This window comes from Pholis gunnellus (assembly GCF_910591455.1).
Source record: "Pholis gunnellus genome assembly, chromosome: 21".
In the NCBI taxonomy this organism is placed as follows: Eukaryota; Metazoa; Chordata; class Actinopteri; order Perciformes; family Pholidae; genus Pholis; species Pholis gunnellus.
The window spans coordinates 18,484,515-18,510,851 of record NC_136548.1 but is presented as its reverse complement, the minus strand read 5'-3'; the positions used below and the strand labels follow the sequence as shown (position 1 = coordinate 18,510,851).

The following is a 26,337-nucleotide window of genomic DNA, read 5'->3' as shown; positions in this document are numbered from 1 at the left end:
CTAAGATGACGATGGTGAAATCGCCGAACTCAAGGTTTCAAAACGTTAGTCCACAAATCACTGAGTGACGTCATGACGACTACGTATACTTCTTATATAGTTTCATATATTCAGAGTTTAAACATGTTTAAAACTCTTCTTCAGTGTATTCACTGCATGTTCTTGCTCATCTTGCCTCCATCAGGCTGTGGATCAATTAATTCAATGAGTCACTTGTTAGGTTACCATAGATACTAAGTAATCAAAACGACATGATGATGATCGCATTTTTTAAAATAGATTTCACAAAATACTAAATTGAGTCTGAGTGGAAACAGAAATGAAGAGAAATAACTGACGATTCATACAAAACTAAATAAACTAAATAGTAAAACCAACTTTTTAAAAAACAATATTTAATCTCATCCCATCAATCAATAGCAATTTATATAAATACTAAATAATAGTGTATAGAAATATATTTATTGAGATTAGAGAGACTTCTGATGATACATTTTCTTATTTTAGAAAAACGAATGGATGTCTGTAAAATGAAGTCCTCGTGTTTTGTAGTGAAAATGGGGTAAAAACATTGCAACTGTCAAAAACTATTAAAAACAAATCAATATTAATTTAAAGAAACTCTGAAAAGTCAAAACTCTGGAAACTCCATTTACCCCTAAATGCATCCTTTATCATCATTAAATGTAGTCACGTGAGTTCACCAACTAAGACAATAGATCATGTGGACTCTCTAGACCTGCTGGTCTTCCTCAGACCTCCAGGATGTTTGATCCTGGACTGATCCAGACTCCCAGAGGAGGAAACTACAGGACCGGAGCAGCCGCTTCCTCCTGGATTAAAAAAAGCAAACTGTTAAACTCAGAGGAGTGTTTGTGTTTGTTCAGCTGCTCTGTGAGGTTGTGTTTGTTAGTGTGAAAGACGTAAGTCCGAAAATAAAGGATGAAGGGAGAGAGGAGGGAGGAGGGAGGAGAGAGGAGGGAGGAGAGAGGAGAGAGGAGGGAGGAGAGAGGAGAGAGGAGAGAGGAGGGAGGAGGGAGGAGAGAGGAGGGAGGAGAGAGGAGAGAGGAGGGAGGAGAGAGGAGAGAGGAGGGAGGAGAGAGGAGATACTGGAGCAGAGGACAGTTCCATTAACCTCAATGGAATCCTACTAGTTGTAATTAGTGCTAGTGGTTGATTTATTAGTCTCAGCTGTACTTTGTGTTTAGCTAACATTAGCATGCTAACCTAAATATTTTAAATATTATACCTGCTAAACATGTTATTTTGAGTGTATGTTTACACCGTATTATGTTGTTGTTGTGCAAAGCCAGCTAAATACCACAAACACGCTGCTGTAGTGAGTTATTCATTTATCATTTTAGGAACAATATTTGCACCTTTTTTGCATTAGAAGATTGACAGAAAACTAATCGGCAACTGTTGACGATCGACTAATTGCATCGTCTTCTTTCTTAACTGTTCTCTTGGATTTTTAATGAGTTTTTAAATTGCATTCAAATGTCATTTTATAATAAGTTTATTTTGCAGTTTGTCTTTTACATAAACAACAACAATTCAAGTATTAGAATGAAGTCTATTATATTATAATTAAGGTATTATAATATGCCCGTAGTTCAGACTGAGTTTTATTGTAGTTAATGTACCTTTTATTATTATTATTATTAGTATTAGTATTACTTCTGCTTGCTGTGTTTTTCAAAACTAATGTCTGAATAGCAAATGTGTTCTTTGTCACATCGCTTTAATATTTGATGATATTTAAAGCCTCAGAGTTGCTGCTCCGTTGGAGCCGTTTATCAGTTCTTTTTAATTAAAACCTTCCTCGCGGTGTGTTTGGTAGAGAAGAGGTTCGCAGAGTGAAACCTCCGTCACTGCTGCAGATAAATGTTTCACAGATTGAAGACATCAGTGATCCGCGTCTTCTTAATGGAAATGTGGCGCGCAAGCGAGGCGCGCGTCTCCACGAGCCGCGCGTTACCGTCGTTGGACAGACATCTGACCCGCGTGAGTTATGAATGAATACAACATGAAGATGAATCTCTCCTCGGTGAACTCCTCGTCCTGGAAAGCGGAGTCGGTGGTCATTTCTCTGGGCTTCTCGGTCATTTTCCTGGTCGGCACCGCGGGGAACTCTCTGGTGCTCGCGGTTCTGTTCCGTAACGGACAGATGAACACCAAGACCACCAACCTGTTCATCCTCAACCTCGGCATAGCGGACCTGAGCTTCATCGTGTTCTGCGTGCCCTTTCAGGCCACCATCTACACTCTGGATGAGTGGGTGTTCGGTCCCGTGGTGTGTAAAGTCGTGCACTTCATCATTTTTCTCACCATGTACGCGAGCATCTTCACGCTGACAGCTGTTTCCCTGGACAGGTGCGTCATCCACATAAAGTTTATTATTACATCATCTGCACGATCAGCAGCAACAAGAGATGTTCTTAATGTGAGTTTAGATGGAAATTACTGGAAATATTAACAAAACCTTTATTGAATTGTTAGTACATTTATACCAACTGGGTCGTAAGAATGGGCCCGGCTGAATGGATGGATGAGTGGATGGATGTGTGCAGAAGTACATAAAAAGATGAATAGATAGATAAAAAGATAGATGCATAGATAAAAAGATAGATGCATAGATGAATGGATGGATGGGTGGATGATGGATGCAGAAGTTACAAAGATAAAAAAAGATAGATAGATAGATAGATAGATGTATATGTTTGAATGTTTAGGTTCTGTGTCCACAAAGCGTCATTTTGTGAGCGACAGCGGCTTTTTTTTGCATCGTTTCCGATGAGGAGAGGCCGATGCGTCCGCTCTTTGCCCAGCATCTTTCTACTGCACTCCGCTTTACCTTTGTGTGTGTGCGGCTGCTCCGACCACCTCAAGTTAAAAATCTCTAAATGTTTTAGAAAAAGCGCTGGAAACGCCGCTGTGGAAAATAAATGGAGAGGCTTGTTTTGGCCGTGTCTGTCTGTCTGTCCTGACATTTATATGTCAAACAGACACAAAGATTACAAAGACCTGAAAAGTCCATTTGTGGAATCAGATCTACCGGGTGGGGAGTGAATGTTGCTGGTGAGCATCCTCCGTTTGGTGCTCTTTGTAAAAAACAATGTCAAACAAACATGCAACGGAGGTGAGAGGGGTGGTATCGAGATGTTGTCATGAAAACATCTTTTAAAAAGCGCCGGAGTGCTTTTTCATGGAGCGCTGGGATGAAGCGCTCTTCAGAGCTCTGAGGTCTTTGTGGACACAAAACCTTATTGTTAAAAGGGCGGTTTTTGCTCAACACTTCAAGTTCGTTCAATTTGTTCATGTTTATTTTGGATAACAAATCAGTGATCTTTAGATTACATATAACCTTTACATCACAAACTGCAGCTCTCTAATCTGTCAGTAACGAACATCTGGATCTCTTACAGGTATTTAGTCATTTGCTACCCGCTCCGCTCCCGCGAGACGAGAACAGTGAAGAACGCCCTCACCTGCATCGTCCTGGTTTGGGCCCTGGCTCTGGTCTTCTCGTGGCCGTATCTCAGCTACTACTCCCAGATGGACCTGTCCGGCACCGTGGTGTGCATTCCTTCCTGGGAGACCAAACCACGCATCATAATGGACGTGTGCACCTTCATCTTTGGCTACCTCGTCCCCGTCCTGGTGCTCGGCCTCACCTACGCTCGCACTGTCCGATACCTGTGGACCAGTGTGGACCCCGTGAAGGACATGTCCGAGTCGAGGCGGTCCAAGCGGAAAGTCACCAAGATGATCGTCATGGTCGCTGCTCTCTTCTGCCTCTGCTGGCTCCCCCATCACCTGGTCGTCCTCTGCATGTGGTTCGGACGCTTCCCCCTCAACCACGTCACCTACGTCCTCCGCATCCTCTCCCACCTGGTGGCTTACACCAACTCCTGCCTCAACCCCATCGTCTACGCGCTCGTCTCCAAGCACTTCCGCAAAGGCTTCAGGAAGGTGTTCAGCTGCTCGCCGAGGGACAGGGAGGTCAACAAGGTGCACGTCATCCAGGCGGTGAACGCGGTCAGCAGCGCAGAGACGTCCAACTAAGGACGACGACGGCCTCGAAACCAAGCTGATGGAGGAGAGGACGAGCCGAATGAACATCGAAACTTTCTCTAGAAGACATAATGTCCCAAAAGTATTAATTTCCCCAGAATCAAAAGCATCAGAATGTGGAGTAGACTTGTCTGCAAGGAAAGACGGTAATGAGACAAAAGCTGCAAATGATGAATACCTCCAAACTGTTTATTGACCAGCCATTAAAGATGAACTGAGGAAAACCTTTGCTGACTTCATTAAGAACAAACGCTGTAATTGACCCATTGAAGGTCTAATGTTTAGACCACGTTCTGGTAATTGAAAGGATCTTAAAAAGCACCATCAGCTCAGCACATTACACAGATTGATTGATCAAGAAATGCAACGCCTGCACTGAGTGAAGCATGACTCCAGGGTTAGTTTGCCCCTTTAGGTCCAGACTCAAATATCTCAACAACTAAGTAATGGTTTGCCATGAAATTGGCTTCATACATTCAGGAAAAAACAATGCTGACTTTGGTGATCCCCTGACGCATTGACATTTTAGTTTTTTTGGTGAAATGTCTTATAAATCATCCGCTAGATTGCCATGACCAAATACCTGCAGAGCTAGTTAGTTAATGTTGCTAACGCATCAAACTAAGACGGTGAACATGCTAACATTCTATTTTGTACCAAAAAACACAGTATTTTAGTAGAAACCCAAAACCCAATAGTATATGAATTGCACACTGTTTCCAGTAAAATATAGCAGTATGCAAATACTGTACACTATGTCGGCACCAGGCGGCAACCTGCGGTTCTTCCGAGTGAAGTGTCATAAAACCGGCATTCTCTCTAATGTCCACCAGGGGGCGACTCCTCTGGTTGTATAGAAGTCTATGAGAAAATGACTCTACTTCTCTCTTGATTTATTACCTCAGTAAACATTGTAAACATGAGTTTATGGTCTCAATCTCTAGTTTCAAGTCTTCTTCAATACAGCATGATGTTCATTTAGTAAATGATGGTCCATTTAGAGTCATACAGACCATAAAGCGTCTTCCGTCAGAACTACTTTACCCTTTAAGTGCTCGGCCCGGCAATGTTTCTGCTTTCATTCACAACATTTTCCCTGAAACCTTACGAGGTCACATTATGGTAAAATATCGATTCCTGCTTCCATTCACACACGACCCCATGCAGGAAATGTCCCTGAACATTTCAGGGATGGAGATAAAATGCGTGAAACGTACTTGAGTTTTATTAAGATCAAGTAAAAGTGGGGGGAATAAAAACCCAGACCTGATTACTTATTCGGATTTTAGATTTATTCTCCAATGGGGCAATAAATTAATCCTTCATTTGTGTTTAATCCTTTTTCTTTTGCCAGAAACTAACATGTAGTCAGCAGGTGGACACTGCTCTGAACCTGACGTAGAAGGATGAACATGATTCAACTAATACTCTGAGCCTGACTTCTGGTTGGATACATTCTGAAGTACCTTTCCAGGAAAGCACACAATAGACAGAGCCCTGCTAGTTCAATCTGAGTGAAATGAGCAGAGTCAGCTGTTATGGCACTAAGGAAAGGGATATTACCGCTATCGTATTCAGTGAAAACATGTTGCAAAGTACTTTATTCAAAGATATAAAGCCAAGAAAATATAAATCAAATGTAAAAAAAATAAAAAGCTACAAATAAGAAAAGATCAAATCTAAATGAACATGTCTTTAAAACTGCTGCCTTGCCAGATTTGAGTCATCAGTGGCAAACCAAAAGGTTTAAGAAAATGTGGTTTGCAGAAGGAATGACACTACAGTTTAGGATTAAAAAGCTCAGATGAGTCGACTGGAGGCTCAGAACCTGACTCGCGGTGTCGCAAAACACAATTGTTACTCAACCAGCAGTTGTCAGACAAATTTTCAACCAGATTTCTGAATATTTTGTCTGTTGTGTTACTAATTCAGCATCTTGTACAGAAACCTCATCAAGCCCCGATGTTATGTTGTGATTTTGACCTGTGAAAATATGCTGCACGATTATTTATTGTCATTGGAAACCTCTGTTAGATGTTGATTATAAATGATCATAATGTCACAGGACATTTCAATTGATGTGCTGCTGTAATGTGAGATACACCGTGTTGTTGTAAGAGCTGTTGAAGAGCTGTTGAAATAATAAATCCATCAAGTTGTTGCTTATCTCCTCTCTTATCTCTAATTAGCATCATGTGACTTCAAACATGATGTGTTTGCAGCCCCGACAGTTGATCTTGAGATGCTTCATACATATCAACTGCTGAGAGGCTTCCTGTTGCATAATATCGCATAATTGCTGCTGTGCTGTTGAGTACGTTGAAGTACAACAAGGATTCCTGACTTTCCGTAAAGTTTCTGTAGATGAAAATCTGAATGATATACTATGACTTATTTTGACCTTTTATGACAAACTTTTTCAATACCGTTTTTCTAACTTTTTTTGACATCCAATACTATGACTTTAAAAAAAGAACTATACTATGACTTTTTTCGACATACTATATTTAAATTATTTTAACTTTTTTCGACATACTATTTTGATTCTTTGACTTTTTGACATACTATACTTTACATTTTTGCACTTTTTTCGACATACTATATTTTAATTTTTTTAACTTTTTTTGACATACTATACTTTGATTTTTTTTAACTTTTTTCGACATACTATATTTTAATTTTTTTTAACTTTTTTCGACATACTATATTTTGATTCTTTGACTTTTTGACATACTATATTTTACATTTTTGCACTTTTTTCGACATACTTTATTTAAATTTTTTTAATTGTTTTCGACATACTATATTTTGATTTTTTGGACTTTTTTTGACATACTATATTTTAATTTTTTTTACTTTTTTCGACATACTTTATTTTAATTTTTTTAATTGTTTTCGACATACTATATTTTAATTTTTTGGACTTTTTTCGACATACTATATTTTGATTCTTTGACTTTTTGACATACTATACTTTACATTTTTGCACTTTTTTCGACATACTTTATTTAAATTTTTTTAATTGTTTTCGACATACTATATTTTGATTTTTTTGACTTTTTTCGACATACTATATTTAGATTTTTTTTACTTTTTTCGACATACTTTATTTTAATTTTTTTAATTGTTTTCGACATACTATATTTTGATTTTTTGGACTTTTTTCGACATACTATATTTTGATTCTTTGACTTTTTGACATACTATACTTTACATTTTTGCACTTTTTTCGACATACTATTTTTTCATTTTTTTAATTGTTTTCGACATACTATATTTTGATTTGTTGGACTTTTTTCGACATACTATATTTTGATTCTTTGACTTTTTGACATACTATACTTTACATTTTTGCACTTTTTTCGACATACTATATTTTAATTTTTTGGACTTTTTTCGACATACTATATTTAGATTTTTTTTACTTTTTTCGACATACTATATTTTAATTTTTTTGACTTCTTTTGACATACTATACTTTAATTTTTTTTACTTTTTTCGACATACTATATTTTAATTTTTTTTACTTTTTTCGACATACTATATTTTAATTTTTTTAACTTTTTTCGACATACTATATTTTAATTTTTTTAACTTTTTTTGACATACTATATTTTAATTTTTTTTACTTTTTTCGACATACTATATTTTGATTCTTTGACTTTTTGACATACTATACTTTACATTTTTGCACTTTTTTCGACATACTATATTTTCATTTTTTTAATTGTTTTCGACATACTATATTTTGATTTGTTGGACTTTTTTCGACATACTATATTTTGATTCTTTGACTTTTTGACATACTATACTTTACATTTTTGCACTTTTTTCGACATACTATATTTTAATTTTTTTTACTTTTTTCGACATACTATATTTTGATTCTTTGACTTTTTGACATACTATACTTTACATTTTTGCACTTTTTTCGACATACTATATTTTCATTTTTTTAATTGTTTTCGACATACTATATTTTGATTTGTTGGACTTTTTTCGACATACTATATTTTGATTCTTTGACTTTTTGACATACTATACTTTACATTTTTGCACTTTTTTCGACATACTATATTTTAATTTTTTGAACTTTTTTCGACATACTATATTTAGATTTTTTTTACTTTTTTCGACATACTATATTTTTATTTTTTTGACTTCTTTTGACATACTATACTTTAATTTTTTTTACTTTTTTCGACATACTATATTTAATTTTTTTAACTTTTTTCGACATACTATATTTTAATTTTTTTAACTTTTTTCGACATACTATATTTTGATTCTTTGACTTTTTGACATACTATACTTTACATTTTTGCACTTTTTTCGACATACTATATTTTGATTTTTTGGACTTTTTTCGACATACTATATTTTGATTCTTTGACTTTTTGACATACTATACTTTACATTTTTGCACTTTTTTCGACATACTATATTTTCATTTTTTTAATTGTTTTCGACATACTATACTTTGATTTTTTGGACTTTTTTCGACATACTATACTTTAATTTTTTAACTGTTTTCGACATACTATATTTTAATTTTTGTAACTTTTTTTGACATACTATACTTTAATTTTTTTTACTTTTTTCGACATACTATATTTTAATTTTTTTTTCTTTTTTCGACATACTATATTTTGATTCTTTGACTTTTTGACATACTGTACTTAAAATTTTTGCACTTTTTTCGACATACTATATTTTAATTTTTTGAACTTTTTTCGACATACTATATTTAGATTTTTTTGACTTTTTTCGACATACTATATTTAAATTTTTTTGACTTTTTTTGACATACTATACTTTGATTCTTTGACTTTTTGACATACTATACTTTACATTTTTGCACTTTTTTCGACATACTTTATTTAAATTTTTTTAATTGTTTTCGACATACTATATTTTGATTTTTTGGACTTTTTTCGACATACTATATTTTGATTCTTTGACTTTTTGACATACTATACTTTACATTTTTGCACTTTTTTCGACATACTATATTTTCATTTTTTTAATTGTTTTCGACATACTATACTTTGATTTTTTGGACTTTTTTCGACATACTATACTTTAATTTTTTAACTGTTTTCAACATACTATTTTGTAATTTTTGTAACTGTTTTCGACATACTATACTTTTTTTTTAATGAATCTTTTCGACATACTAAACTTTGATTTTTTGGACTTTTTTCGACATACTATATTTTGATTCTTTGACTTTTTGAAATACTATACTTTACATTTTTGCACTTTTTTCGACATACTATATTTTCATTTTTTTAATTGTTTTCGACATACTATATTTTGATTTGTTGGACTTTTTTCGACATACTATATTTTGATTCTTTGACTTTTTGACATACTATACTTTACATTTTTGCACTTTTTTCGACATGCTATATTTTAATTTTTTGAACTTTTTTCGACATACTATATTTAGATTTTTTTTACTTTTTTCGACATACTATATTTTTATTCTTTGACTTTTTGACATACTATACTTTACATTTTTGCACTTTTTTCGACATACTTTATTTACATTTTTGCACTTTTTTCGACATACTATATTTTAATTTTTTGAACTTTTTTCGACATACTATATTTAGATTTTTTTTACTTTTTTCGACATACTATATTTTAATTTTTTTTACTTTTTTTGACATACTATACTTTGATTCTTTGACTTTTTGACATACTATACTTTACATTTTTGCACTTTTTTCGACATACTTTATTTAAATTTTTTTAATTGTTTTCGACATACTATATTTTGATTTTTTGGACTTTTTTCGACATACTATATTTTGATTCTTTGACTTTTTGACATACTATACTTTACATTTTTGCACTTTTTTCGACATACTATATTTTTATTTTTTGGACTTTTTTCGACATACTATATTTTGATTCTTTGACTTTTTGACATACTATACTTTACATTTTTGCACTTTTTTCGACATACTATATTTTCATTTTTTTAACTGTTTTCAACATACTATTTTGTAATTTTTGTAACTGTTTTCGACATACTATACTTTTTTTTTTAATGAATCTTTTCGACATACTAAACTTTGATTTTTTGGACTTTTTTCGACATACTATATTTTGATTCTTTGACTTTTTGACATACTATACTTTACATTTTTGCACTTTTTTCGACATACTATATTTTCATTTTTTTAATTGTTTTCGACATACTATATTTTGATTTTTTGGACTTTTTTCGACATACTATATTTTAATTTTTTGAACTTTTTTCGACATACTATATTTAGATTTTTTTTACTTTTTTCGACATACTATATTTTAATTTTTTTGACTTCTTTTGACATACTATACTTTAATTTTTTTTACTTTTTTCGACATACTATATTTAATTTTTTTAACTTTTTTCGACATACTATATTTTAATTTTTTTAACTTTTTTCGACATACTATATTTTGATTCTTTGACTTTTTGACATACTATACTTTACATTTTTGCACTTTTTTCGACATACTATATTTTGATTTTTTGGACTTTTTTCGACATACTATATTTTGATTCTTTGACTTTTTGACATACTATACTTTACATTTTTGCACTTTTTTCGACATACTATATTTTCATTTTTTTAATTGTTTTCGACATACTATACTTTGATTTTTTGGACTTTTTTCGACATACTATACTTTAATTTTTTAACTGTTTTCGACATACTATATTTTAATTTTTGTAACTTTTTTTGACATACTATACTTTAATTTTTTTTACTTTTTTCGACATACTATATTTTAATTTTTTTTTCTTTTTTCGACATACTATATTTTGATTCTTTGACTTTTTGACATACTGTACTTAAAATTTTTGCACTTTTTTCGACATACTATATTTTAATTTTTTGAACTTTTTTCGACATACTATATTTAGATTTTTTTTACTTTTTTCGACATACTATATTTAAATTTTTTTGACTTTTTTTGACATACTATACTTTGATTCTTTGACTTTTTGACATACTATACTTTACATTTTTGCACTTTTTTCGACATACTTTATTTAAATTTTTTTAATTGTTTTCGACATACTATATTTTGATTTTTTGGACTTTTTTCGACATACTATATTTTGATTCTTTGACTTTTTGACATACTATACTTTACATTTTTGCACTTTTTTCGACATACTATATTTTCATTTTTTTAATTGTTTTCGACATACTATACTTTGATTTTTTGGACTTTTTTCGACATACTATACTTTAATTTTTTAACTGTTTTCAACATACTATTTTGTAATTTTTGTAACTGTTTTCGACATACTATACTTTTTTTTTAATGAATCTTTTCGACATACTAAACTTTGATTTTTTGGACTTTTTTCGACATACTATATTTTGATTCTTTGACTTTTTGAAATACTATACTTTACATTTTTGCACTTTTTTCGACATGCTATATTTTAATTTTTTGAACTTTTTTCGACATACTATATTTAGATTTTTTTTACTTTTTTCGACATACTATATTTTTATTCTTTGACTTTTTGACATACTATACTTTACATTTTTGCACTTTTTTCGACATACTTTATTTACATTTTTGCACTTTTTTCGACATACTATATTTTAATTTTTTGAACTTTTTTCGACATACTATATTTAGATTTTTTTTACTTTTTTCGACATACTATATTTTAATTTTTTTTACTTTTTTTGACATACTATACTTTGATTCTTTGACTTTTTGACATACTATACTTTACATTTTTGCACTTTTTTCGACATACTTTATTTAAATTTTTTTAATTGTTTTCGACATACTATATTTTGATTTTTTGGACTTTTTTCGACATACTATATTTTGATTCTTTGACTTTTTGACATACTATACTTTACATTTTTGCACTTTTTTCGACATACTATATTTTTATTTTTTGGACTTTTTTCGACATACTATATTTTGATTCTTTGACTTTTTGACATACTATACTTTACATTTTTGCACTTTTTTCGACATACTATATTTTCATTTTTTTAACTGTTTTCAACATACTATTTTGTAATTTTTGTAACTGTTTTCGACATACTATACTTTTTTTTTTAATGAATCTTTTCGACATACTAAACTTTGATTTTTTGGACTTTTTTCGACATACTATATTTTGATTCTTTGACTTTTTGACATACTATACTTTACATTTTTGCACTTTTTTCGACATACTATATTTTCATTTTTTTAATTGTTTTCGACATACTATATTTTGATTTTTTGGACTTTTTTCGACATACTATATTTTGATTCTTTGACTTTTTGACATACTATACTTTACATTTTTGCACTTTTTTCAACATACTATATTTTAATTTTTTGAACTTTTTTTCGACATACTATATTTAGATTTTTTTTACTTTTTTCGACATACTATATTTTAATTTTTTTGACTTTTTTGACATACTATACTTTACATTTTTGCACTTTTTTCGACATACTATATTTTGATTTTTTGGACTTTTTTCGACATACTATATTTTGATTCTTTGACTTTTTGACATACTATACTTTACATTTTTGCACTTTTTTCGACATACTCTATTTTAATTCTTTGAACTTTTTTCGACATACTATATTTAGATTTTTTTGACTTTTTTCGACATACTATATTTGAATTTTTTTGACTTTTTTTGACATACTATACTTTAATTTTTTTGACTTTTTTCGACATACTATATTTTAATTTTTTTGACTTTTTTCGACATACTATACTTTGATTCTTTGACTTTTTGACATACTATACTTTACATTTTTGCACTTTTTTCGACATACTATATTTTCATTTTTTTAATTGTTTTCGACATACTATACTTTGATTTTTTGGACTTTTTTTGACATAGTATACTTTAATTTTTTAACTGTTTTCAACATACTATATTTTAATTTTTTTTACTTTTTCGACATACTTTTTTTTAATTTTTTTAATTGTTTTCGACATACTATATTTAGATTTTTTTAACTTTTTTCGACATACTATATTTTAATTTTTTTTACTTTTTTTGACATACTATACTTTGATTCTTTGACTTTTTGACATACTATACTTTACATTTTTGCACTTTTTTCGACATACTATATTTTCATTTTTTTAATTGTTTTCGACATACTATACTTTGATTTTTTGGACTTTTTTCGACATACTATACTTTAATTTTTTAACTGTTTTCAACATACTATATTTTAATTTTTTTTACTTTTTCGACATACTTTATTTTAATTTTTTTAATTGTTTTCGACATACTATATTTTGATTTTTTGGACTTTTTTCGACATACTATATTTTAATTTTTTTTACTTTTTTCGACATACTTTATTTTAATTTTTTTAATTGTTTTCGACATACTATATTTTGATTTTTTGGACTTTTTTCGACATACTATATTTTGATTCTTTGACTTTTTGATATACTATACTTTACATTTTTGCACTTTTTTCGACATACTATATTTTCATTTTTTTAATTGTTTTCGACATACTATACTTTAATTTTTTAACTGTTTTCAACATACTATTTTTTAATTTTTGTAACTGTTTTCGACATACTATACTTTTTTTGTTAATGAATCTTTTCGACATACTAAACTTTGATTTTTTTGACTTTTTTCGACAGCAGCTTCAAATAAAGACTTAACTTCCTGTCATCACACCAGACATCAGAAACAATTAGTTTATTTGTCAAACAAAACATTCAGAGAAAAAAATAATAATCAACATTTTCTTTCGACCCGACTTTAAAGTGTGACATAATATAAAACATCCTTGTAACACGGAACAGAGAAGCCATAAGGGGATCGATGCTGGACACTTTATCACCATGGAAACCCAACCTGGACATGTTGAGAAGGTCTGGTTGCCTTAGTGATATAAACTGCTATCTTTGCCTTCACATCATCCCCAAGACACACGGCAGCAGCAGCAGGATGGCAGCACTCGGTCCACTGATGAAGGCGCAGCGCTCAGTCGTCCTTTAACTCGCCGTCTTTGGCAACAAGAGTTTTGGATGTTTTGGTCAGAGATGTTGATGACGGCACGTCTTCTCGGTAGAGAAATGTACCATCCATGAAATGAGAGGCATGTGCTGTAGTTTTCTTCCCCTTTTTTGTGTATATTCATTTTATATATTCTGTTGGAAATACTCAGACTTGAAGCAATACCTCACCGTACAGCAGTAAGAACCGTCCTCCTGAACTTCTCATCATCGAAATGATTAAACAAGCACAGATGACCCAATTGTCTGTATAATTTGTGGCCACATAAATGATGTGTGTTCATTGTTATTACAAATTATCATAAATGTCTACAGGAAACTCTTGAAAGCTTGTTAGCATGCAAACGATGTGGATGATCTAATGACGTGTTGTCTGCACAGCTACAGAAAAGAGCAGCTTTTCCTCACGTCCGTGTGGTGATTAACATTGTGTCCAAACTGAATAAAACAGTCATTTGCAGAGATTTAATTGGACAACGAATGACGCTCGGCGTTCAGCTCCGCCTGTTATTTTTCATGTCACTAAACCGGGTCTAATTATCTGCTGTGTGCTGTTGTGTGACTCATCAACAAAACAAATTGTGGCCGGAGCCGATTAACAGTTCCCTTTATTTGTTTTGAAAAGCTAAGCTGGAACAGCTAAATTACATAAATACATCCTGTTTCAAATCTTTGTACAAAACATTGATCAGACACGGCGAGGGTGAGAGCAGCACGAGTGTCTCTGTGGTTAACGTGGTGTGTTCAGGGTGAGACGTGTTCGGGTCGTGAGGGGTCGTCACAGTGTTGATCAAAGTGCAGCTCAGGCCGACGTGTCGAACAGCTTTTCTATCATCTCCTCCACTTCCTCCGGACGGTACTTGTGGTACTTCTCAGGGTTCTTGGTGAAAGAGATGTTGGCATATCTAGAAAAAAACAAAAGAAAAGTGGTTCAGTGTGACGGGACTCAATCTATGATTTCTGATTTCAGTGCAGGATTTCTTTGTAATTCTTAAACATTATAAGAATGAAATCAACCACATGAAACAAGTGGAGACAGGACATAGTATGTCATGAAAAGTCATATAATAGTATATTATAATGACCTTTTATGACATTTATTATAACTTTTTGCCATTATTTTAATATTTTATTGTAATGAAGATGTCTTCACTTTAACATAAGACTTGTTTTTTTTATGACAGCACCAAACATGAGCTAACAATAAAGACATCAGCTGTTTGGAGGCATGTCACTTTTTCTGCTAACACACAGGATAATGATCTCGGTCTCACCTGTGCAGGAAGGCCCTGTAGGCCTCAGACACCACCCTCTTCTGAGCCTGACGGATGAAGTCTCGCTGCTCTTTGTCGGGGATCGCCCAACCCTTCTGGATCTTACACAACTCCTCCAGCCCATCGTTAAAACCCTGAGGAAAAAAACACGTCGCATCGGTTTGTTCAGTCACGTCGGTGCGACCACAGAGTGGATCTTTATCGTGTTGTTGGTTTGTTGAAAAGATATTTTCACCATGAAGTGATTCTTCCCTCACCTTGAATTTGTCTTTTATCACCTGCCGCTCTTTATCTTTCAGCTGGAGGAAGGAAACACAAAGACACACTCAAGACTCAGAGTCAACACTTTATATGGATTTTATACCAGATGTACGCCTGTATAAGACCTTTAGAGAATAGCTGTGATGTTTTGAACTGTGGTTGTATGAGGTGCTGACTGGGAACTGAAGCCTCCGCTCACAAAAACAGCAGTTTGACCTTCCAGGACACGGGAGTCGCTGGTCTTCCTCTGCTTCAATCAGGTCTTGTTTCTATAAACTCTACTGTAGTAAAACACTGACTCTGGAGAAGTACCTCATACTACCACACTTCATCTACTGTCCCTTTAAGAGAAAATATACCTGAACATCCAACGTTTCTAAATGTAGCAGGTCAGTATGAACACTTAAATATGTGTTTAATAACTCCAGGGAGGACACATGTTCTCAGTAATAAACAGAGTTTTCAGAGCCAGACATCACACCGCCGTGTTAAAGTTGACACTTCTGTACCAAAGACAGTGAAGCGTTTCACTTTTCTCCGAGAGTGAAAGATGATAAAGCTCTGACCTTGGTGCCGGGTTGGAAGACGGGCATGTTCCTGTTGGTCAGGTGCTCCGTGACTTTCACCCAGCTGTGAGGGAATCAAACACACGAGCTCAACGCGAGCGCCGGACAAAAACACAGAAATAAAGTTCATTTCTACTGCGTTTACCTGTTCTGGTACATCTGGATCTGCTGCTCGATCAGCTCCCTGTAGGAATTCTCAGCTTTCTTCTGAGTCACCGTCACCAGCTGGATCAACTCGGACCTGAAGACATTTATAACGTAATGAGGACTCAACAGATTCACTGTGAGGACTAAACAGATTCACTGTGAGGACTAAACAGATTCACTGTCTATAAAGTCTCAGGTCTATAAAGAAGAAACTACTCGTACTTCTCCAGCGACTTCAGGATGTAGTTGTAGTTGTTGTGCAGAAAGATGGCGCTCAGCGCTGAATCCTCGTACACTTTGGACTTGCTGAGCAGGTTCAGCTGCAGGTTCCCCAACACTTTACCTGAGAGGAGACGACCTTCAACCATCAGTTCACCAAGCGACTAAACGTGGACACTTTACAGCAAAGAGGCGTTTTGTTCCTCCACACTCACAGATATAAGCACTGAGGAGCCGCTTGTTGAACTCCGAGGTGTAGCTGCTCGCTGACGAGCTCGTCTCTGGAGAGGAAACAGAGTCCGTTAGAATCATGAGTTGTACTTCATGTAATCTGCTAACACTTCTTTAATCATCTCTTTAGATCAAAGCCTTTCATGCACATCACAGCCGAGCGGTTATGAAAACAGACTCCGGTCATTCTGAATGAATTAGCTTCAATAGAACATTCAGACTCATCAGCAGGGGGCCTTGTGCTTACCTCGGGGGTCTAAAGGTATATTGTAAGTGTCCCCCAGTACTAAAAGGGCCCGGGCAAGGCAGAAGAGAAAGAGAAAAGAGGCACAAGTGCAAAAAACAAAAAGGTTAGAAGAGATTTGTTAGTGCAGAGTAAAGATCACGGGCCAGGCAGCGAGGAGACGAGCGGGAGGGAGCCGGAGATATTCACAACGCTAAACTGAAATATCACTGAATCTGAACACAAGCTCCCTCTGAAAGAAGAGAAGCAATGTTTTAAAGCAAGAAGAAGGAAAGTTAGAGAGTGAGGAGAGAAACCACAGCTCGTGATTAAAGATCCAGACTGAATAATAACACGAGTCACGTGCAGGTGAACAGAAGACCTGAACGGATGTTCCAGCTTCTAAATACGTGGCGTTAAGTTTGGATCACACACACAATCTGGTTCAGGACCACTGCTGATGTTAGCATTAAAGGTAACAACAGCACGTTAGCATGAGGACCATGAGGATCAGGAGGACCATGAGGACCAGGAGGATCGGGAGGACCAAGAGGACCATGAGGATCAGGAGGACCAGGAGGATCGGGAGGACCATGAGGACCATGAGGATCAGGAGGACCAAGAGGATTGGGAGGACCATGAGGACCATGAGGATGTACCTTGTGAGGCCAGCATGGCTCCGGCGGTCTCGTGGAAGTCCAGCAGCTGCTGCAGGAACAGGATGGCCTGCAGGAGAGAGAGAGAGAGAGAGGTCAAGGTGAGCACCCTAACCCTCATCTTATTCATTAAACGGAGCGGTTGCTTACATTGCTGGTCAGCTCGTGGACGGTTCCATCTTTAGGCATGTTGTACTCTTTATCAGGATCATTCTGTGGGAAAAGACAAGAAGAGAGAGTTCAGCACACAATACTGAGAGAATGATGACGACGACGACGACGACGTTAAAATGTTCTCACCTTGATGCTGTCTGCGAACTCCTCCAGAGCTTTGGCTCCGATCGTCTCCATGGAGGTGATGAGAGTGGGCAGCTTGTTCTTGGTGCTCGCTGCTGTTCCCTGAACACACACAGAGGTAGATTCATTTCATGAATAAATTAAAAAAAGAAAGATTACTTAAAAGATCAGAACTAAAAGTGATGAAGACCTGCAGAGTGGAGTCAAACTCAGACTTGTTCATCTTCAGGTGTCTGAGGATGGGGAAGATGGTGAGCACGGCCGAGTAGTCGTGACGCATTATGGCTCTACGAGCTGCAGACACGATGTTGTCTCCTTCCAGCATCAGGTTGTCCAAAGCCTCCTGTGGGTGGGGGACACACACAAATGCTTCATGAGTTAAAGCTGCATTCTCTCTAGTGTCCACCAGGGGGCGACTCCTCTGGTTGTATAGAAGTCTATGAGAAAATGACTCTACTTCTCTCTTGATTTATTACCTCAGTAAACATTGTAAACATGAGTTTATGGTCTCAATCTCTAGTTTCAAGTCTTCTTCAATACAGCATGATGTTCATTTAGTAAATGATGGTCCATTTAGAGTCAAACAGACCATAAAGCAGGGGATGCTTTAGGGGCGGGGCTACACTGTGATTGACAGGTCTCTACCTCTCTATGTCATTCCTCCTCAGTCCTAATATGGTCACTTCCTGTTCACTGGTTGCAAAAACCAAGATGGCGATGGCCATAACGCCGAACTTGAGGCTTCAAAACATCAGTCCAGATCAGATAATCTCGATAAGTAACACTTTAAGGAACCCGTCTCTCTGACCTGAAGGAACCCGTCTCTCTGACCTGAATGAGCGAGTCGAAGGTCTTCTTCTGGTGGTGCTCGGGGATGATCTCGGCCAGCAGGGCGTACTCGCTCTGGGCCAGCTTGACGAAGGCGCTGATGCAGTGGATGTAGGAGTCGATCTCGATGTCCAGAACGTCGTCTTTTCCTGAGAGGAACACGAGCAAGAAAGACCCAGTCAGCCCGTTAACAGAAACCTCTTCATACTCTGAGTGTTTGCTCTAAAGGAATATGCGTGTGTTAAAGCTGCAGTAGGTGACACTTTGAGTGTGTTTTGTTGGTAATGTTCCTTCTCTTTCCCCCTCGTGTTCCCGTCACTCACCTGAGGCGGCCCCGTGCTTCTCGGTCAGAGCGTCAGACAGGTGTTTGACCCGCAGGTCGTGATCGTGACCTGGGGGGGTGAGGTGGAGGGGGGAGGGGATATAGACCTAGTCAGACCACAGGGGGTCGTGACTAGGCCCAGAAGGGGGGGGGGGGGGGCAAACCTGAACCTGGAACATCTGCACCGACCACCACCAAGCACCCAGCAGGGGGGGTAGGAAGCAGGGGACACCCACTGCAGTAAAGTCGGGGGGGAGGGAGCTGTGTGTGTGTGTGTGTGTGTGCGTGTGTGTGTGTGTGAGTGTGTCTCATCTAAAGTTAGTGAGTGTGTTTCATGAGAGGACTTTAAGAAAAAACGTCACAACTGCTTTTGATTCAGCTCTTAAACTTTCCATCTTTCACACTTTGACACCGTTAAAGGGACCGTAGTGATGTTTAGAAGTGTGTGTGTGTGTGTGAGGTTCTTTACACGGGCTGTGCTTTACTACAGCAGGAGCAAAGTAATGTGCTGCTGTGGACGTATTTTAGACACCTAAAAGAATCTATATCAAGTAAATACAGACACCTATCCATCTATATCAACAGAACACAGGAGTCCATCGGTTAGTTTGTTTGTGATATTGAGTGACTTTGGTGAATCTGAACGGACCCTTTGAAACACTGAAGTCACTCAATAACACAAACAAACTAACCGATGGACTCCTGTGTTCTGTGAGGTAAAATTAATGTTTCTATCGATGGAGTCTGGTGGATTTTTGCTTCAGTTCTCCGTCTGACAGCAAAGTAAAGCGGTGAAAATAGTCGTGTCGACCTCCATCTACTGAAGGTAAAACACTGACTGTGCCTCATTAAAACCACACTTCAAAGAATCAGAACTCCAGAAACTCACCGATAAAGTCAAAGGTCACAGAAATGTACATTTGGCTACTTATCAAATGTTTTAGGGTGAATGTCTTTGCTTTTAATTACTTAAATATATACGCTTGGCTATATATATATTTAGCTGCATTTTTCTGCGTGATCTCAAAGCTGTTGTGACGGTGGTGAGGAGGTTCATGTTGGATGAGATGACAACATGAGCACTGTGAGCGAGGAGGTGAGAGGAGGTGAGAGGAGACACCGAAGAGGAGACCGAGGTGCGTTACCTTCCAAAGGAGTGAGGTTAGAGCCCCCCTTTTTCCCATCCAGCCCATGCTGTGAGTACTGTTTCAGAAGGTTCTGAGCCTTGCGAATGGTCCCTGGTCCCATAAACACAGAGAGGAGGAGGTCCAGACAGCCAAGAAACAGAAGAAGAAGAAGAGGAAGAAGAAGAAGAAGAAGAAGAAGAAGGGAGAGCTAGGAAGTGAAAACAATGAAACACAGACACCACAACCACCACCACCGAGACAGGCAGCAGAGGTTTGTATGTAGGGGGGGGGGGGCAGCCTATCACCGGGATGAGCAACTACAGCTACGTCACTTTGTGCTCAGACACACAGTGATCATGTAAGAGCAGAATACACAGGTTAGGTCACAGTTACAACAATTAAACAGTCACATATATCCAGCATTAATATGACTAAAACATTCCGTTACGTTGGTTAAAAAACGGGCGACGTCTACACCAGTGGTTCCCAACCGGCTGTCCCGGAAGCCCCGCCCCCTACTTTTAAATATAAAAACAATCATCACTCTAAAATAATTACAAATCAGCAAACAAGAAAAAAAAAAAACCTTCAGGATATTAAATCAGTGTTTTTGGATTGAATCATCTTCCTTTAGTGAATATAACTCGTTAGTTTCATCAACATAAATTAAGTTATGACAGATTTTACTTTGGATTTATTGAAAATGTTTAGATCACATGACCATTGTAAAAAAAAAGAAAGAATATTAGACAAAGCCAGGCCGTCATTCTAAACAACAATTGGTTGTTAATGAGTCGCCAGGTTAGATAAATGTTAATAAAATAAAACTTTTCAAAGAATGTTAAAGGTGTTTATACTAAACTCGACCTTTGTTTAAATGATCCAGTAAGTGTGTTGTTATGATCTCCTGGCGCGCCCCCTGATGGGGTCCCCGACCCCGGGTTGGGAACCACTGTTCTACAGTTCATTCATATTCTCTGGATTAAAACAGGATAACGTAGTGTTTGGTTAGTGAGTTAGTTAGTAAGCATGTAGCACACTTAAAGCTGGAAAACACTGGCTCATTACTGTGACGGCTAGCGCTTCAGCTAACAGGCTCGTGAACACATGCAGCAAACACAGAGCAGCGCCGTCATCCGACAGTTTCTCTCCTTTTAGCTCCGGTTTGGTCTCCACCAGCCTCATGTGTGACCTCAGCGCTCTGTACTGTGTTCCCCACACAAACCTTAGTCACGGAACGACAACATGTTTGCTTGAGGCGAAAACGTATAAATACAACATTTAGTTGTTAAATTCCTGCTCATTTAAGAGCTAGCAGGCTAACTCACTACTCCACCATGCTTCTCCTTTAAGTTTTTATTTATTTATTTATTATTCCTGTTAATTAAAGTAATAAATTAGAAGATGGAGAACTCGTCATGACGTCTTTCAGAGCAGATTCACCCAATGTCATTTCTACCATTTAGTCCTGATATTAATACCTGATGCCATCTGTCAGTTCATTGCAGTGTCGATTGCACATATATAGTCAGAATAACCTGAGGGTAATACACCGTTAACGATACAACCTGCTGCTGGGAAATAGGTTTAACATTTCAGAAACTGACTGAGTAACAGGCTGAGGTCACAAATGAGGATCGATCTCCACTCTCTGACAAAGATATCTGGCTCTGTCGCAGCTAAATGCTTCACTTTCTTTTACTGAAAACAGTCGCCTGCTGCAGAGACTGAACAGTGAACGATCCCTAAGAGCCTAAAAAGCTCAGTGATGATTGCTTTCATCACTGCAAAGACTCTTTTTTTATATTAAAATATAACAAAAAACATATGTTAGTTTCAATCAATTACAGCAGGCTATACATCTGTTTTCACTCTTTACAGCCAGAAGAACCTGTTAAGTTGTTCTTCTTAAAGTGTTTATGATAGTTTTATCATAAACGTATATATATAAATATACAGTTTTATAAAGTTTAAAGCGTTAAACATTAGCAGAAGCAAGCAGCTGTGAGTGCAATGCTGATGGATTCAAATTCAAAGCTTTCAACAAAATGAAAGTTAAAAACTCCTGTTTCATAACAAACAGTCCCAACTGATTTGTTGAAGATGAACCAGTTTATCAGCTGTTTAACGGCTACACACCTCACTGATCAACACCACACACACACACACACACACACACACACACACACTCTGCAGAAGTCATTCACACACACAGTGGAAACTCTCGGGCCTCTGGTTTCATGGTGGCAAACTGCTGCAGACGCTGGTGGTTTTCATCAAACGGTAACAGTGCTGACAGAACTAACAGTTAGACCCTCGAGTATCTATATTATAGTTCTGAGTATCGTTCTCAGGATCCAGCGTCTGAAATGTGAATATCTTCCGGTTTCTTAGTCGTCGATTGTAAACTGAATATCTTTTAAATCAAACCTTGGACTCTGGGAACTAGAGACACTTTTCACACTTTCAAACAATAAAGCAAGAAGTTAAAGACTAATTGATAATTGATAATGAACATCATTGCTGGTTGCAGCTCAGCTATCGTGATGTATACTGAAATATACCGTAAACCACATTTCCTTATTTTTAGAATGATGGACCCAATGTTTCTGTCACGGAGCTGCAATTAAATGTGATGTTTGTCTGGAAGCTGCTGGATCTCACAGCTGAACTGAGACTCATTATTTTTAAGTTATTCCACCTTTTCAGGCTCTGACCGGTGCCGTCGCTGCAGTGTCCAGCCGTGAAACCAGAGGCCAACATCTACACTGAGAGGACGACGCCTCTCCTTTAGAAACGAACACACTTCTGCCGTCCGGCTTCTCAACGCTAAAACAAACTATCTGCCGTGAAATGTGGCAAAAACCGACGGACAGAAGCAACCACGAGGCACACGCTAGAGCTTTCTGTTTACCTGGGATGTAGACTGTCGTCACAACATTGGGATTATGAAAGAGGAAAGGATGAAGGGTTAGTTGGAGCGGACTGTAGAATCACAGGGAGACGCTACAGTCCGGTGACTGAGTTCATTAGAGACGTGAAGACAGAATACTGTGGCTGGATGGATCAAAACAAACTGAACACAGTGAAGACTTATGTGCTGCTAAAGTGAGATGAAATGAATCATTCTTGTGTGTCGGACTGATCTATAAAAAGAGACGCTTTGTGCATCAGAGTGAGAGTCCGTCGGCTTCGTACCTGGTCTCTTGGGAGCCTTCTTGGTGGGCGTGTCCTTGCGTTTGGTCTGGACGGCGGGCGAGTAGAGGATCCCGGAGGAGGCGCTGTTCTTGCGGAAGTGATCCTTCAGGCCTTTGATGGAGCGGTCCAGCTGGTTGGACCGGATCTGGAAATAGACATTCATGAAATCTGCAGGAGGAGAAGAGAGTTTTGTGCATTATTCTCCCAAACACCAGAGGGCGTACCAACAAAATGAAGTGAAAAATCAAGAAGACGACGAGTGTCGGTGTCACCGGCAAAAAGCCATAAACCAACCTCCACAACGCTGAGGAGGGATTATAATTAACTATGAACTCATATTCACGGATACTTTATTACCTTTATACAAGAACTGTAAAGAAAGAAGTCAAGTATTAAAAGCATTATGAAGAAACAAAAGGTTGAATATCCTGCTAAATATTTACTCAAATGTAGATTTTTAAGACTTCCTGTTTCTAAAGTGACCGTCTTATTAAAACCCTCAGACACGTTCATCGGGCTTCTATCAGTGGACTGTTTGTCTCGTTTGAAAAGCTCTGATGGCGTGTGCCTCGAACCCAAGTTACAAACGTTCAGAGAAGGAGAAACTCCCCCCAACAAAGGAAGAACCTCAGAGAGAGCGACAGAGGAGGGATCCTCTCCTTCTGCAAGAGGAAAAGACAAAAAGGAACGAAGGCCCGACGAGGAGCCGTAAAGAAACCAATAAAGACGAACCCTGGTTGCGTCCGTACTCCACCAGCCAGCCGGCGATGCAGATGATGTCCTGGAGCACGGCTTCGGGCAGGTGCTCCAGCACCACGTCCTCCTGGACCTCCAGCTCCTCGTCCACGCTGATGGCGTCCAGGATGAGGATCGGGGGAACGGGTTTACTGTAGCGGGTCAGGAGGCTGCGGAACTCCGCCTCCAGCAGCTCTTTGCCCTTCTCAAAGCGCGCTTTCTGCACAGAGGCAACAACAGCGGTGTGTTTTAGGAAAGTATAGCAGCGATATATATTTTCTTATTCTTCTAACAACGAATTTACAAGACAAAATGTAAAATGCATAAATCATTCTAGCAAGATTAAAGTCTGTAACTGTCAGGATGAGATGTGTGAAGTAAAGGAAAATAAACATTTTGTAGCAAATCTTAATACATTTATAGTTTGACATTTGGAGAAATTAGGCTTATTATCTTTTCTTGATACCACGCTCATGTCTATTAAGCTAGTTAGCTTAGCTTAAAGATTGGAAGCAGGGGGAAACTGCTAGCCTAGCTACACCTAGCAGCTCCTCTAAAGCTCATTGACCTACAATCCGGTTTGTTTAATCTGTAGAAAAACATATCATCCATCACCTCACATCTAATCAGACGAGTGAGCTCCTCTGAGAGAGTAGACAAACATAAAGACGCAGGTGAATACTGTACCACTGTGTTGAGTTCGGGGCTGTCAGGGTTGTTATCTTGGAAGTACTCCACAGCTTTCTGAATCTTTGCGATACAAGCGAGATACTCGTCCAGTCTGCCCGTCGGCCTGAAACACAAAAATCAAAACATGACGCATCGAACGTTTTCTCTGTGTGTTAGAAAACCCTCCAACTCTTCCTAAAAGTGGAGGTCAGTGTCGTGGTCTCACCCCTCCCTGATGATCCTGTCGGTGTCTTTGGCCACGTGGTAGTAGCTGATGACGTGGTCCATGCAGGACAGGGTCTTGTCCACGTTCTCCTGCAGACGCTGCAGGTTCTCCGTCTGCTTGTGGACCGGGATGATGGAGTTCTCCAGCTGCATCAGGCGGCTCTCGAACGACGACAGGATGGAGACCTTTGAGGGGACGAGAGTGACGTCAGCATGGGACAGACAGTGGATATAAGAGGTAATAACTCGCCTGAGACGGCTTTCAATAAGAAAAAAGAATAGACACACAAACGAACATCTCATCCCTGTTTTCTCATGCTTGTTTAAAAAGATGTACTTTGACTTTATATGTGTGTGTGTGTGTGTGTGTGTGTGTATATGTGTGTATATATGCATGAGTCTATGTATGTGTGTATATATGTGTGTGTGTGTGTGTGTATATGTCTGTATATATGCGTGAGTCTATGTATGTGTGTATATACGTGTGTGTGTGTCTATGTATGTGTGTGTGTGTGTGTGTGTGTGTGTGTGTGTGTGTGTGTGTGTGTGTGTCTATGTATGTGTGTGTGTGTCTCTTCACCATTCCCTTGGTCTGCTGATCACTCTTCTCCAGGTTTTCCCGGATGAATGACAGCGTCTCTTGTTCCTGTAACATAATAATATAATATAATAATAACACAGTAACACTCACTGCTCTCGTGCCGTCAGTAGGAAGTAACATATTAATGTGTCAAAAATACAAAATAAAACTATTTAAACATCAAAGTTAAGGCTGTTTTGATCATTATTGCAGCAGGAAGCTCGTTTGTGATGCTTCCTTCCTCTCCAGCCGTGACCGACCTGCTTCAGTTTCTCCTCTATCTCCCGCTTCCTTGAGGACGCATCCTCGGTAGGAATCATCCTGGAGGTAACTCCCATCGACGGACGGCCAACCGGTGAATTAAGACCGACAAACGGGTCGGTTTAGGGCTTTAAAATGTCAACAACGAAGACCCACAGCTGCTGTTGTGGACAGCTAGCTTAAATGCAACGAAATCAAGCTAGCCAGGTGTATGGCTACAAGACGGGTTTCCGGTTATGATTTCAAAGTAAAACGAATTTTGTGCCGCATTATTACTAAAGTCATCAGGAGGACGGGAGTTAATTACCCACGAATTGGTTTCTTACTCCAATAAAATTCCTGATCAACGTACGTGATACTTCCAAGGGTACATTTCAACTGATTAACTCATTTTATTGAAGGAACTGG

General features: G+C 37.1%; 2 protein-coding genes across 7 annotated transcripts; one reads left to right on the top strand and one right to left on the bottom strand.

The window, feature by feature from the left end:
• Positions 1-2,035: 2,035 nt before the first annotated feature.
• LOC306713466 (galanin receptor 2a) lies at positions 2,036-4,068 on the top strand (the record flags this gene model as incomplete). Its single annotated transcript, XM_079183158.1, has 2 exons — positions 2,036-2,376; positions 3,429-4,068. The coding sequence occupies 2 exons, from the start codon at positions 2,036-2,038 to the stop codon at positions 4,066-4,068; spliced, it is 981 nt and encodes a 326-aa protein (XP_079039284.1).
• Positions 4,069-13,775: 9,707 nt separating this feature from the next.
• Positions 13,776-26,105, bottom strand: exoc7 (exocyst complex component 7). 6 transcript variants are annotated; one of them, XM_079183146.1, is made up of 21 exons: positions 25,929-26,105; positions 25,669-25,734; positions 25,090-25,274; positions 24,882-24,987; positions 24,192-24,414; positions 23,460-23,627; positions 23,176-23,187; positions 20,280-20,372; positions 19,136-19,204; positions 18,816-18,961; positions 18,175-18,327; positions 17,988-18,086; positions 17,838-17,900; positions 17,691-17,757; positions 16,793-16,858; positions 16,581-16,701; positions 16,357-16,452; positions 16,212-16,275; positions 15,642-15,683; positions 15,385-15,518; positions 13,776-15,015 (listed from the first exon to the last, which is right to left on the bottom strand). In XM_079183146.1, exons 1-21 carry the CDS (start codon positions 26,004-26,006, stop codon positions 14,913-14,915), a joined length of 2,154 nt encoding a protein of 717 aa, XP_079039272.1. In that variant the 5' UTR covers positions 26,007-26,105; the 3' UTR covers positions 13,776-14,912. The 6 variants fall into 6 exon arrangements, with proteins under 6 accessions (XP_079039272.1, XP_079039268.1, XP_079039273.1 ...); XM_079183142.1 differs by lacking the exon at positions 19,136-19,204; XM_079183147.1 differs by lacking the exon at positions 23,176-23,187.
• Between the last annotated feature and the right edge of the window lie 232 nt (positions 26,106-26,337).

What these genes read in the sequence shown, in the direction of transcription:
- exoc7 (XM_079183146.1), bottom strand. Translation starts at nt 26,006, where the DNA reads ATGGGAGTTACCTCCAGGATGATTCCTACCGAGGATGCGTCCTCAAGG. An exon ending in TCCACGAGCTGACCAGCAAT is followed by an intron (nt 17,758 to 17,837) that starts GTAAGCAACCGC and finishes TCTCTCCTGCAG; the next exon opens with GCCATCCTGTTCCTGCAGCA. An exon ending in TACAGGGCCTTCCTGCACAG is followed by an intron (nt 15,016 to 15,384) that starts GTGAGACCGAGA and finishes GTTTTTTTCTAG; the next exon opens with ATATGCCAACATCTCTTTCA.